A 12,416-nucleotide genomic window follows, 5' to 3' on the forward strand; every position below is an offset into this window, starting at 1 on the left:
CAGTATGTACCTAGACACATAGCTCCCAGCAGTATGTACCTAGACATAAGGCTCCCAGCAGTATGTAACTCGACAAAAAGCTCCCAGCAGTATGTACCTAGACACATAGCTCCCAGCAGTATGTATCTAGACATATAGCTCCCAGCAGTATGTACCTAGATATATATGCTCCCAGCAGTATGTACCTTAACTTATAGCTCCCAGCAGTATGCACCTAAACATATAGCTCCCAGCAATATGTACCTAGACACATAGCTCCCAGCAGTAAGTACCTCGACATAAAGCTCCCAGCAGTATGTACCTCGAAATATAGCTCCCAGCAGTATGTACCTAGACATAAGGCTCCCAGCAGTATGTACCTCGACAAAAAGCTCCCAGCAGTATGTACCTAGACACATAGCTCCCAGCAGTATGTACCTTAACTTATAGCTCCCAGCAGTATGTACCTAGACATAAGGCTCCCAGCAGTATGTACCTAGACATATAGCTCCCAGCTGTATGTACCTAAACTTATAGCTCCCAGCAGTATGTACCTAAACTTATAGCTCCCAGCTGTATGTACCTAGACATATATGCTCCCAGCAGTATGTAACTAGATATATATGCTCCCAGCAGTATGTACCTAGACATATAGCTCCCAGCAGTATGTACCTAGATATATATGCTCCCAGCAGTATGTACCTTAACTTATAGCTCCCAGCAGTATGTACCTGGACATAAGGCTCCCAGCAGTATGTACCTAGACATATAGCTCCCAGCAGTATGTACCTTAACTTATAGCTCCCAGCAGTATGAACCTAGACATAAAGCTCCCAGCAGTATGTAAACATAAACATATAGCTCCCAGCAGTATGTATCTAGACATATAGCTCCCAGCTGTATGTACCAAGACACATAGCTCCTAGCAGTATGTACCTAGCCCAGCAGTATGTAAACATAAACATATAGCGCCCAGCAGTATGTATCTAGACATATAGCTCCCAGCTGTATGTACCTAGACATATAGCTCCCAGCAGTATGTACCTAGACACATAGCTCCCAGCAGTATGTAACCAGACAGATAGCTCCCAGCAGTATGTAACTAGACAGATAGCTCCCAGCTGTATGTACCTAGACATATAGCTCCCAGCAGTATGTACCTAGACATATAACTCCCAGCTGTATGTACCTAGACATATAGCTCCCAGCAGTATGTACCTAGACATATAGCTCCCAGCTGTATGTACCTAGACTTATAGCTCCCAGCAGTATGTACCTAAACTTATAGCTCCCAGCTGTATGTACCTAGACATATATGCTCCCAGCAGTATGTACCTTAACTTATAGCTCCCAGCAGTATGCACCTAAACATATAGCTCCCAGCAGTATGTACCTAAACTTATAGCTCCTAGCAGTATGAACCTAGACATATAGCTCCCAGCAGTATGTACCTAGACAGCAGTATGTACCTAGACATATAGCTCCTAGCAGTATGTACCTAGACATATATGCTCCCAGCAGTATGTACCTTAACTTATAGCTCCCAGCAGTATGCACCTAAACATATAGCTCCCAGCAGTATGTACCTAAACTTATAGCTCCCAGCAGTATGTACCTAAACATATAGCTCCCAGCAGTATGTATACATAAACATATAGCTCCCAGCTGTATGTACCTATAGATATTAGCTCCCAGCAGTATGTACCTAGACATATAGCTCCTAGCTGTATGTACCTATAGATATTAGCTCCCAGCAGTATGCACCTAAACATATAGCTCCCAGCAGTATGTACCTAGACATATAACTCCTAGCAGTATGTACCTAGACATATAGCTCCTAGCAGTATGTACCTAGACATATTAGCTCCCAGCAGTATGTACCTAGACATATAGCTCCAAGCTGTATGTACCAAGACACATAGCTCCTAGCAGTATGTACCTAGACATATTAGCTCCCAGCAGTATGTACCTAGACATATAGCTCCTAGCAGTATGTACCTAGACATATAGCTCCCAGCAGTATGTACCTAGACATATAGCTCCCAGCAGTATGTACCTAGACATATATGCTCCCAGCAGTATGTACCTAGACATATAGCTCCCAGCAGTATGTACCTCATTATAAAGCTTCCAACAGTATAATAGCCCCTTATAATAGTTACTACAAGATGAAAATCCCTCCAATACTAACTAGAGATATTTGAGTAATATATGTTCATTGCATAGCAAAGTTTTATTTGCATATGAAGACCAGGAATTGTCTCACAAACATCTAAATATATAGCCTTTTTTTGCCCAAAAACTCCTTAAAACCATCATCTCTGATCATCTTGGGTTTGTTATAAATGCATTTCAAAGTATTACAGAACAGTACATACAAATCAATCAATACATGGCTCCTGGGTAATGTTATTGTCTAAGGCCTCCCTGTTCTATGTACCTGGATTGGCTTTCTTTGGCACTGGCCGAGGCCTACTGACAAGAGTTATGGGCCCCTGACCAGCAGGCACCGCTTTGCTGACAGTACCAGTGTCGTTTTGTTGGACGGTAGTAGGTACTTCAGCAGTACAACTAGTCTCGGTGTTGGACCGCTGTTTGGTTGTCACAGTAACAGTGGCGCTAGTAGTGGCAGCGGTGGACATGTTAGGATCTGTCTGCAAGGATTCGGATTGGTCAGGAAGTGAGGTGTCAACAAGTGGGGCTGGCTCTGGAAACATTCAGACACCAAATGTGCGAGAAAGAGAAACCATGCCAACGCGAGATAAACTCAACAAGGTAATCCGTACAGGCCAGACTGCCCTGGCCCCAAATACCTGACAACATATTACAGTTGTTAGCTCTATAGAAACGCTTTCCTATTGGCTCAAATTTGAATGTAATTATTACCATATTATCAAGAAACTATAACATAAAAAAAAGATTTTGTATTTTTTTTTTTTATTATTATCTTTTATGATAGCTAAAGCAGTCTGGCCATAAATTCCTTTTTTCAATCATGCAATATTTTGAACTCCTGAAAAGAAAGTTAGGAAACTGCTTTATCATTTAAATGATTATCAGTCAAAATTAAAGCAGTGTCATTTTTAACTTAATTTTGAAGCATAGAGACAAAGAATTCATTTGAAAAAGTTCTAAAAACAACATGAAATTTGAAGAAACCAAAACAAATACAAGGGTTATATTATGTATAGGAGGAGTTCATGCATCTAACCATGCAATCTAGAAACAATGCAATCTAAGAAACAATAAAGAATGGTAAGGTTCTACCATGCATTGACAGAAATCTACGAAATGGGTACTGTTGTATTTAGATGGGGAAACTGTGATCTGGTATTTTAGTAGATTAACATCTCTACAAGTATTTTATTACTTGTTTACGAGTACTAGCATATACTCATAATTTTTTCCCACTTGTTATGCAATGTATAAACTGCCAAGGAATAAAACATTTTTCAACTATTTCTAAGTCAATGGTTAAACTTTATACCAAGGGAAGTAACTCCATACACATTTGTAATATATCCTGTACAAGCGCTAAATGCATTTCTAGATGGGAGACTACAGAAGCAGTGGAAGTGAGAGTATCCTTAGTTGTGAGTTTGTTGTATCAGACCTGTTATTAACAGTCACAATATCTACATTTACATAAACACTAATAAGCTCAAAGCTAAGCTGAGACACCTAAGTGTGAAAGATAGACAGAGGACAGAACAGAGAAATGTCTGATTCAGCACACTCTTCTTATTCAAATATTGTTTTAACAGATTTTATTCTTTAAGAATCTTTCTCTTTTTTTTCATGTCAGTTCTATTCAATTCATTCATAATTCATAAAAACAGACATTTACAATCTTTTGATAAAGACAAATCGTTTTCATTTACTTAGATGAAAGAACCGCCTTTTGACCAGTGGTTAACAGGCTTCCCCATCAGGATAATTGCCATAATAGTTGAGAAATAACTCTGGTACTCTACAAAATATTTTTAGAAAGGCTTTCATTATTTGTACCAACAGTAACCAGTTTCAACAATTTCCTGACATGTGGTACCTCTTTCCATGTCAGGATTTGCTGTATGGGTCAGGCCTATATTTAAGACTTTAGATCCCCGTGGTAGTTACTCACTGTTAAGGTATATCAGTAGAGTGAGAAGAGGTAGAAAGAGTTAGTAGAAAGCCGCATACACTAGCAGCCACAATACCTGAAAACGCCCTACCCCTTTCCACCCCCTCGGGTGGGTACCGCTGACTCTCCGGGGACATCCTCACTGCTACCGGGTGCACAATTTTGGCTTCCTGTAAGGTAAAAAGTTGATGTGATAAATATGTTTAGTAAATCATTAATAATATATGGGGATGTGATAAATAGGTTTAGAAAATCATTAATAATATATGGGGATGTGATAAATAGGTTTAGAAAATCATTAATAATATATGGGGATGGGATTTAAAATTGTCTTTAACATTTGTACAGTGGGCCAAGAATAGAATTAATTGTGGGTGGGAGTCCAAAAAACAGTATCATCGAACATATTTATTTCAGGATAAAAATAGCTCAAAATTTTATATTTCACCAGCATTTAATGATCTGATATATTACCAGGTTTCTGTTTACAGATGTTGTACCATTGTAACAATAACACACAGTAGGGTCATTCTGATTTTGTTGACATAACTTCATTCCCCTTCCTATACATTTTTAAGTTTGATATGACAACTTTCAAGTCCCCTGTTAGAGTAATCAAAGCAGTAGATCAAACACACTTCCAATGACCTATCGTATTAAAGGTTGATCTAGTATTAACGCTATCAGTGATGGATCTTGAAACAGAACACTTTATTATACAAAAGGGAAACCTTAGCTTGGTATAAGAGTGTATTTTGGAAACTTGTGATTATAATGGAGCATGCTGTGTTACTAATGACAGAATACTAACAGAGTCTGAGGGTACCGGTTTGTTACTAATGACAGAATACTAACAGAGTCTGAGGGTACCGGTTTGGAGAACTCAAAGTTGGCCGGTTTGATGCTTGGAGAGGACATCTCACTGGAGGTCTGGGGGGACTCCTGGATCAGGGACTGGGCCCAATGGGCACCCCCACTCTGCTGGGCTGGTGGAGACGAGGGGGGCGTCGTCCTCTTAAGTGTGCTGCCTGGTGGCAGGTCCACAGCAAATGGTTCCTCTACAAAATCGTCAAAGTACAAGACTAAGTGAACTTACATTTATCTTTCTTTAATATTGATTAAATAAGGAAGATATTTTGTAAAGGGGAGGGGGGAGGGAGTAAAACAAATTTCAGTGGAGAACATGGTGATCAATGACATGAATACCATGAATGGATTTGGAATTTTTCAGAGAGTATGCAAAAAAATATTTCAGTTCTGTACATTTTCCAGAAAGTCTTCCAATAATGCTAAAGTTGACCATCACAGAAACTCATTTCTTACTCTAACAAAGCCATCAGAATGTTTTATATCCAGTTACTGGTTGACTTGTGGAGTGAACAGTTTATGTTCTATGAACATCTCACATGATTCATGATTGGTATGACATTATAGACTCCAGATGACTTATACTTCACCAACATATAATTTTTTAGCCTTAGCTTTCTGTACATATTTGTGAAGACAATAAATTGTGTTTCACTCTGCAAAATTGACCATCTTTACAAATCTGCTAAATTAGTGATTGCCAAAATTACAGAAGACTTTTACAGTATTATTCACTTGAAACTATCATGATCTGTGCATATTGCAAATTTTATGTTGCAGACAAAAAAAAAGGATAAGTTATCCACAGTACTAGATAGATCTCCTTGGATCTACCTTATAGAACACAAATGGCATCACACATTCTGAATAGATTTTATGAGACTTACCGTTGGTAAAAGCAGAGTATGGCATGAGAGAAAAAGGAAGTCGATCTGGCAGTTCTATCTCATTTCTCCGTAACACCACCAAATGCATAGCTATACAGAATTCTTCTAACGATAACGCACCATCACGATTCAAATCAGACAATTGCCTACAAACAATGAAATTAATTGAAGAAATTTTAATGAGATGTCTATTTCCAACAATAAAACCTCACTCTTACAAACAACCCTCTCCCTAAACAGACCAGTGTGTTCTCCTTACACCTCTGTTGACAGACAAGCTCTCAGCCTTAGTATGTCTGTTTAAATATATTCTATTGTACCTAATTCAATTCTTAATTTCTCATGTAGGATCTCACTGAAATTTGTCAAAGATCAGTACATCACTGACCTTTGACCTCAGTAACAGTGCTGGGTCTCTACCTGACCTCAGTAACAGTGCTGGGTCTCTACCTGCATGACCTCAGTACCTGTGTTGGGTCCCCACTGACCTCAGTAACAGTGCTGGGTCCCCACTGCCCTCAGTAACAGTGCTGGGTCCCCACTGACCTAAGTAACAGGGCTGGGTCCCCACTGACCTCAGTAACAGTACTGGGTCCCCACTGACCTCAGTAACAGTGCTGGGTCCCCACTGCCCTCAGTAACAGTGCTGGGTCTCTACCTGACCTCAGTAACAGTGCTGGGTCTCCCACTGACCTCAGTAGCAGTGTTGGGTCCCCACTGACCTCAGTAGCAGTGTTGGGTCCCCACTGACCTCAGTAACAGTGCTGGGTCTCTACCTGACCTCAGTACCAGTGTTGGGTCCCCACTAACCTCAGTAGCAGTGCACGGTCCCCACTGACCTCAGTACTAGTGCTGGGTCTCTACCTGACCTCAGTAAGAGTGTTGGGTCTCCCACTGACCTCAGTAACAGTGCTGGGTCCCCACTGACCTCAGTAACGGTGCTGGGTCTCTACCTTACCTCAGTAACAGTGCTGGGTCCCCTATGACCTCAGTAACAGTGCTGGGTCTCTACCTGACCTCAGTAACAGTGCTGGGTCTCTACCTGACCTCAGTAGCAGTGCTGGGCCTGACCTCAGAAACAGTGCTGGGTCTCTACCTGACCTCAGTAACAGTGCTGGGTCTCTACCTGACCTCAGTAACAGTGCTGGGTCTCTATCTGACCTCAGTAACAGTGCTGGGCCTGACCTCAGTAACAGTGCTGGTTCTCTACCTGATCTCAGTAACAGTGCTGGGCCCCCACTGACCTCAGTAACAGTGCTGGGTCCCCACTGACCTCAGTAACAGTGCTGGGTCTCTACCTGACCTCAGTACCAGTGCTGGGTCTCTACCTGACCTCAGTACCAGTGCTGGGTCTCTACCTGACCTCAGTAGCAGTGCTGGGCCTGACCTCAGAAACAGTGCTGGGTCTCTACCTGACCTCAGTAACAGTGCTGTGCCTGACCTCAGTACCAGTGCTGGGTCTCTACCTGACCTCAGTGACAGTGCTGGGTCTCTGCCTGACCTCAGTAACAGTGCTGGGTCTCTACCTAACCTCAGTACCAGTGTTGGGTCCCCACTGACCTCAGTACCAGTGCTGGGTCTCTACCTGACCTCAGTAACAGTGCTGGGTCTCTACCTAACCTCAGTACCAGTGTTGGGTCCCCACTGACCTCAGTACCAGTGCTGTGTCTCTACCTGACCTCAGTGACAGTGCTGGGTCTCTACCTGACCTCAGTAACAGTGCTGGGCCTGACCTCAGTACCAGTGCTGGGTCTCTACCTGACCTCAGGAACAGTGCTGGGTCTCTACCTGACCTCAGTAACAGTGCTGTGCCTGACCTCAGTACCAGTGCTGGGTCTCTACCTGACCTCAGTGACAGTGCTGGGCCTCTACCTGACCTCAGTAACAGTGCTGGGTCTCTACCTAACCTCAGTACCAGTTTTGGGACCCCACGGACCTCAGTACCAGTGCTGTGTCTCTACCTGACCTCAGTGACAGTGCTGGGTCTCTACCTGACCTCAGTAACAGTGCTGGGCCTCTACCTGACCTCAGTACCAGTGCTGGGTCTCTTCCTGACCTCAGTAACAGTGCTGGGTCTCTACCTGATCTATGTGGTTGTTGAATCACCCCTTTAGTTTATGATGTTATTGTCAATCATGCTTTTAATTGCTGTTATTTTCATAGAATTATGGAATTCTGATTGGTAAGTTTTCAGTGAAAAAGCATTATTTATACAACTACTAAGCTCTCGGTGACCTAAAAATTATACTTACCAGATCTTTGATAATTCATGTACTGGTAGTTTTGACTTTTCGAAGAAGTCTTTAGCAACACCACCTACAAGGTTAATATTGTAATTTAAATAGTAGTCAGAAATACCCGTACAGAAACAAGTCCAGTACTAGGTACTGTGGGTTAAGGTATAGACAGAACAAAGGGTTTCAAAGGAAAACAATTCTCCCAATAGAACAAAGAGCATAAATTGCAAGTTATAACTGCATAGCCAACATCAAATAATCTGGAACATCAAATGTTATCTATATAGACATGATATTTGGTATCTGACAATGAAGACCTTGTTGACCTTGAGACTTACCTAATATTGCACCACCAAGGTCAGGTTGCATGATTTGGAATTGTTTGACATAATAATCTCTTTGTTCTTCATTAATGCTCCAGATATCGTCTACACTCTCCGGGTCAGAGCTTATCGAGGAGGAATCGAACCCAGGCGCTTCTAGGTTGTAAGTTTTCTTGGGACCAGTACCCAGTAAACCTGTGAACACACAACAAAGAAGAGTAAAATCCCGAAATTTTACTTATAGTCAGAAATCTGGTCTCTCAAGATCCCTGTTTCTAAAACTACTACCAGTATATATCTGAAGACATTATCTCCATTGCTACAGATTTTACCTAATGGTGAAACGATCACTGATGCATTGAAGAACCGTATCATATCTTGAGTGCCGATGCATCATGGCATTCACCGATAGTATCACAATACTTTAAACAATTTATGTACTGCCAGATACTGCTCTTTAAGAGTGGTTACCAGTCTTGGGTCGCGACTATTTATCGCCAATAATTCAGGCATTTTTGGAAATATTTAGAAACTGTTAAAATTTCAGGTAATAATTCAAGAATGCATTACTTATTTTATTATAGCAAAAAGTTGTAGTTCAAAGCCATGTTATTACATGATAAAATCTTAAAAACTCACTGAAGTAAGCCAAAATTTCAGGTGTCTCTGGCGATTTGAACTGATCAGTACAGCAATTGGGAAAATATACTGACATGTTGCATGGTAAGTTAGTACTCTGAGATGGAAAATGCCGTTCTTGTGTTTAAACTTATGCCGATATATTCAATCTTTGCTGTTCGATTGTGGAAAGACGACACGTGGAAAGTCGTGAAGTTTGCAGGTTTTGTGTACTGCAAATAGTCAAGGTTGCGTTATACTATTGACCAGTAGGAACTCGCGTGGACACACAAGTGCAGGTTGAACCGGCAATGATGTCAGTTAAGAGTTTAAACAAGAGGCCCAAGGGCCTTAGCGGTCACCTGAGTTATATCATAGATACTGGTAGCTTTATTTTATTGTTTAGATGTGATGTGGAAATCAGCATGTAAACTAAGTGAAATACAATACTTGTCATGTCATCAATGGATAAGAATTTGAAAATATTGGTAAATGTTCCCTTTGGGGCCCCGCTCTAGCCCCTGGGGATGGGGCAGGAATCCTAATTTTACAAAGTAAAACTCTCATTTACCCAAGATGATTCTGACTAAGTTTGAGCAATTTTCTGCTGAAAATATATAAAATATATACCGAAAAGTGTTATTTCCCTATATAAACTATATTAAACGTTAACCCCTCCCCAAGGGAGAACGGATAGCTCGGGGTCCTGATATTTTCAATTTAAATAAAGCCCCTGATGATCTTTCTTTCCACGTAAAGAAAATCACTGTAGTACCTCTGAGTCTGGAGAAGAAGATTTTTGAAATATTGATTAATTTTCCCTTTGGGGCCCCGCCCTGGCCCCAGGGGTCGGGGTAGGAATCTCAATTTTACAATTTGAAACCATCTACCTCCAAGGATAATTCTCACCAAGTAAAAATAATTTCCTACAGAAAGTTGTCAAAATATACCCAAAAGTGTTATTTCCCTATATAAACTATAGTAAACTTTACCCCCTCCCCAAGGGAGAACGGATAGCTCGGGGGTCCTGAAATTTACAATTTAAGTAAAGCCCCTGATGATCTTTCTTTCCACGTAGAGAAAATCACTGTAGTACCTCTGAGTCTGGAGAAGAAGATTTTTGAAATATTGATTAATTTTCCCTTTGGGGCCCCGCCCTGGCCCCAGGGGTCGGGGTAGGAATCTCAATTTTACAATTTGAAACCATCTACCTCCAAGGATAATTCTCACCAAGTAAAAATAATTTCCTACAGAAAGTTGTCAAAATATACCCAAAAGTGTTATTTCCCTATATAAACTATAGTAAACTTTACCCCCTCCCCAAGGGAGAACGGATAGCTCGGGGGTCCTGAAATTTACAATTTAAGTAAAGCCCCTGATGATCTTTCTTTCCACGTAGAGAAAATCACTGTAGTACCTCTGAGTCTGGAGAAGAAGATTTTTGAAATATTGGATAATTTTCCCTTTGGGGCCCCGCCCTGGCCCCAGGGGTGGGGGTAGGAATCCCAATTTTACAATTTTGAAGCCTCATCTACCAAGGATGATTCTGACCAAGTTTGAAAAAAATCCATCCACTGGTTCTTGAGAAGAAGTTGAAAATGTAAAAGTTTACGCACGACGCACGACGGACGACGGACGACGACGGACGAAAAGCGATTGGAATAGGTCACTTGAGCAAAGCTCAGGTGACCTAAAAATAAATATTTAGGGAGTGAAAACAGTCAAATACATATAATTTTGTCTTTTAAAAGAAGGACAAGCTGAGATCTTAAAAGTTTGGTATTTTTTATGTTGAGATGATGTAGGTCGCATATAAAGTAGCAAGTTCAATTAGCTGGACATTTTTTTTAAACAAATATAAAAGTAAAAATAATCTAAATAAAATAAATATTATTCAAAAATAGAATTTCATCCCTGTGATAGGAAATCTGAATCTGAAATAAATGGGTATACAAAAACACTGTTTGGACGTGGATTTGGAATCATTCTTAAACGTAACCCTGTGAGAATACAATATTATGCAAATTTGCAAATCTTGAATTCCTCATACATATGCAAATCAGCTCTCTGAATGTTAAATCAAAACTGTGAAACACCAAAGTAAATGCTTGAAACTTGATTTGCTGGCTAAGTTCTTGGACAGCATATCTGGACTGGTAGACATTTTGAACCCCTAGCTACTTCATCAAAATCTGTCCATGTCTGATAAGCAAGATAGGAGCCAGGCTGGAAAATGACGTCGGTGAGAGCATTTTGTTGGAAATTTTCTCAACGTTATTTATTCTGGTGTCTGTGACAGACCAAGTGTAATGAAACTATCGCCAAAGTTATTGAAAATCAATACAACATTTGCATTTCAGTTTAAAGTTGAATGCTTCCCAATATCGTTACCACAAGGAAATGTGATACAAAGTGATTTGTTGGCTGGCTTATTTTATCCTCCGCAATCCATTTCTCACGGCACACTCATTGTGTAGGGGTAATGTACCTTGATTCTGACAACTAACACAAAAGGAACAGCACATATTCCACAGTCTTTATCAAACTCTCCTACACTTTCCATTCAAAAACCTCTTCTATATAGTAACTTGTTGATAGTACTGTTACTGAATTAAACATCCTTTATTTTTCATTTTAATATTGGTTGGAATATAGCAGTTACTGAAATAAATACCTAAGGAGTCTGGACACAAAATATTTAAATCAAACATCCTTTCTAATATTCACTGAAACAAATTTCAAATAAAAATTTGTTTTATAGCACATTAAAATATTTACTGACAATATGTATGAGATGCACAAATGAGAATTGAGTTGTACAATTTATCAACGCTTGAGGAGATAATGGACCAGTCTTAGTGTCTTGTCTTACCATGACATTCACTACCATCATCCTCGAACGACGCCCATCCAGCCTCGTGTGTGGAATTCATTGAGTTAGCAACATAACCCGCTGGGGCCCCTCCACTGGGTCCCCCACTGGGTCCTCCACTGGGTCCCCCACTGGGTCCTGTTTGAATCGTGGCCTGGGCCCCACTAGGAATCACTGTCGGAGTGTTGACTGGAAACGAGTTCTGATTGGCTGTCACCGGGACAACCTCTGGAATGGTGGAAGCTGTTGGGATTGGCTGCATTGCATTCTGGGTAGGGGGTATGACTGGTGGAGAGGAGGGCGGAGATTGTTTTGGGGAGAAAGGCGGAGATCTTGCATTATGTGGAGAATCGTCTCTGGAATTTATCTGAAAAATATATTAGAATTTCATGCTTAAAACAAAACTATAAAGGTTGTTATTTATTTTCCATTTTAATTTTTACATAATAAAATACGTATTTAAGAAGCAACTGGAATAAAATCAATGGTAGAATATTAGAAACATATAAA

General features: G+C 40.6%; 1 protein-coding gene across 1 annotated transcript in view; it reads right to left on the minus strand.

Annotated features, from left to right (window-relative positions):
* Nucleotides 1–12,416, minus strand: part of LOC110442230 (ralBP1-associated Eps domain-containing protein 1-like) — a 51,698-nt gene that overhangs the window by 19,177 nt on the left and 20,105 nt on the right. Inside the window, exons 5-11 of the mRNA XM_021485728.1 lie at nt 11,907–12,273; nt 8,432–8,611; nt 8,109–8,172; nt 5,857–6,002; nt 4,958–5,160; nt 4,194–4,272; nt 2,420–2,686 (exon numbers count right to left, since the gene is read on the minus strand). Coding sequence (XP_021341403.1) covers nt 2,420–2,686; nt 4,194–4,272; nt 4,958–5,160; nt 5,857–6,002; nt 8,109–8,172; nt 8,432–8,611; nt 11,907–12,273 — 1,306 coding nt within the window. The remainder of the gene's footprint in view (nt 1–2,419; nt 2,687–4,193; nt 4,273–4,957; nt 5,161–5,856; nt 6,003–8,108; nt 8,173–8,431; nt 8,612–11,906; nt 12,274–12,416) is intronic.

This window comes from Mizuhopecten yessoensis, unplaced genomic scaffold (assembly GCF_002113885.1).
Source record: "Mizuhopecten yessoensis strain PY_sf001 unplaced genomic scaffold, ASM211388v2 scaffold716233, whole genome shotgun sequence".
NCBI classification, from domain to species: Eukaryota; Metazoa; Mollusca; class Bivalvia; order Pectinida; family Pectinidae; genus Mizuhopecten; species Mizuhopecten yessoensis.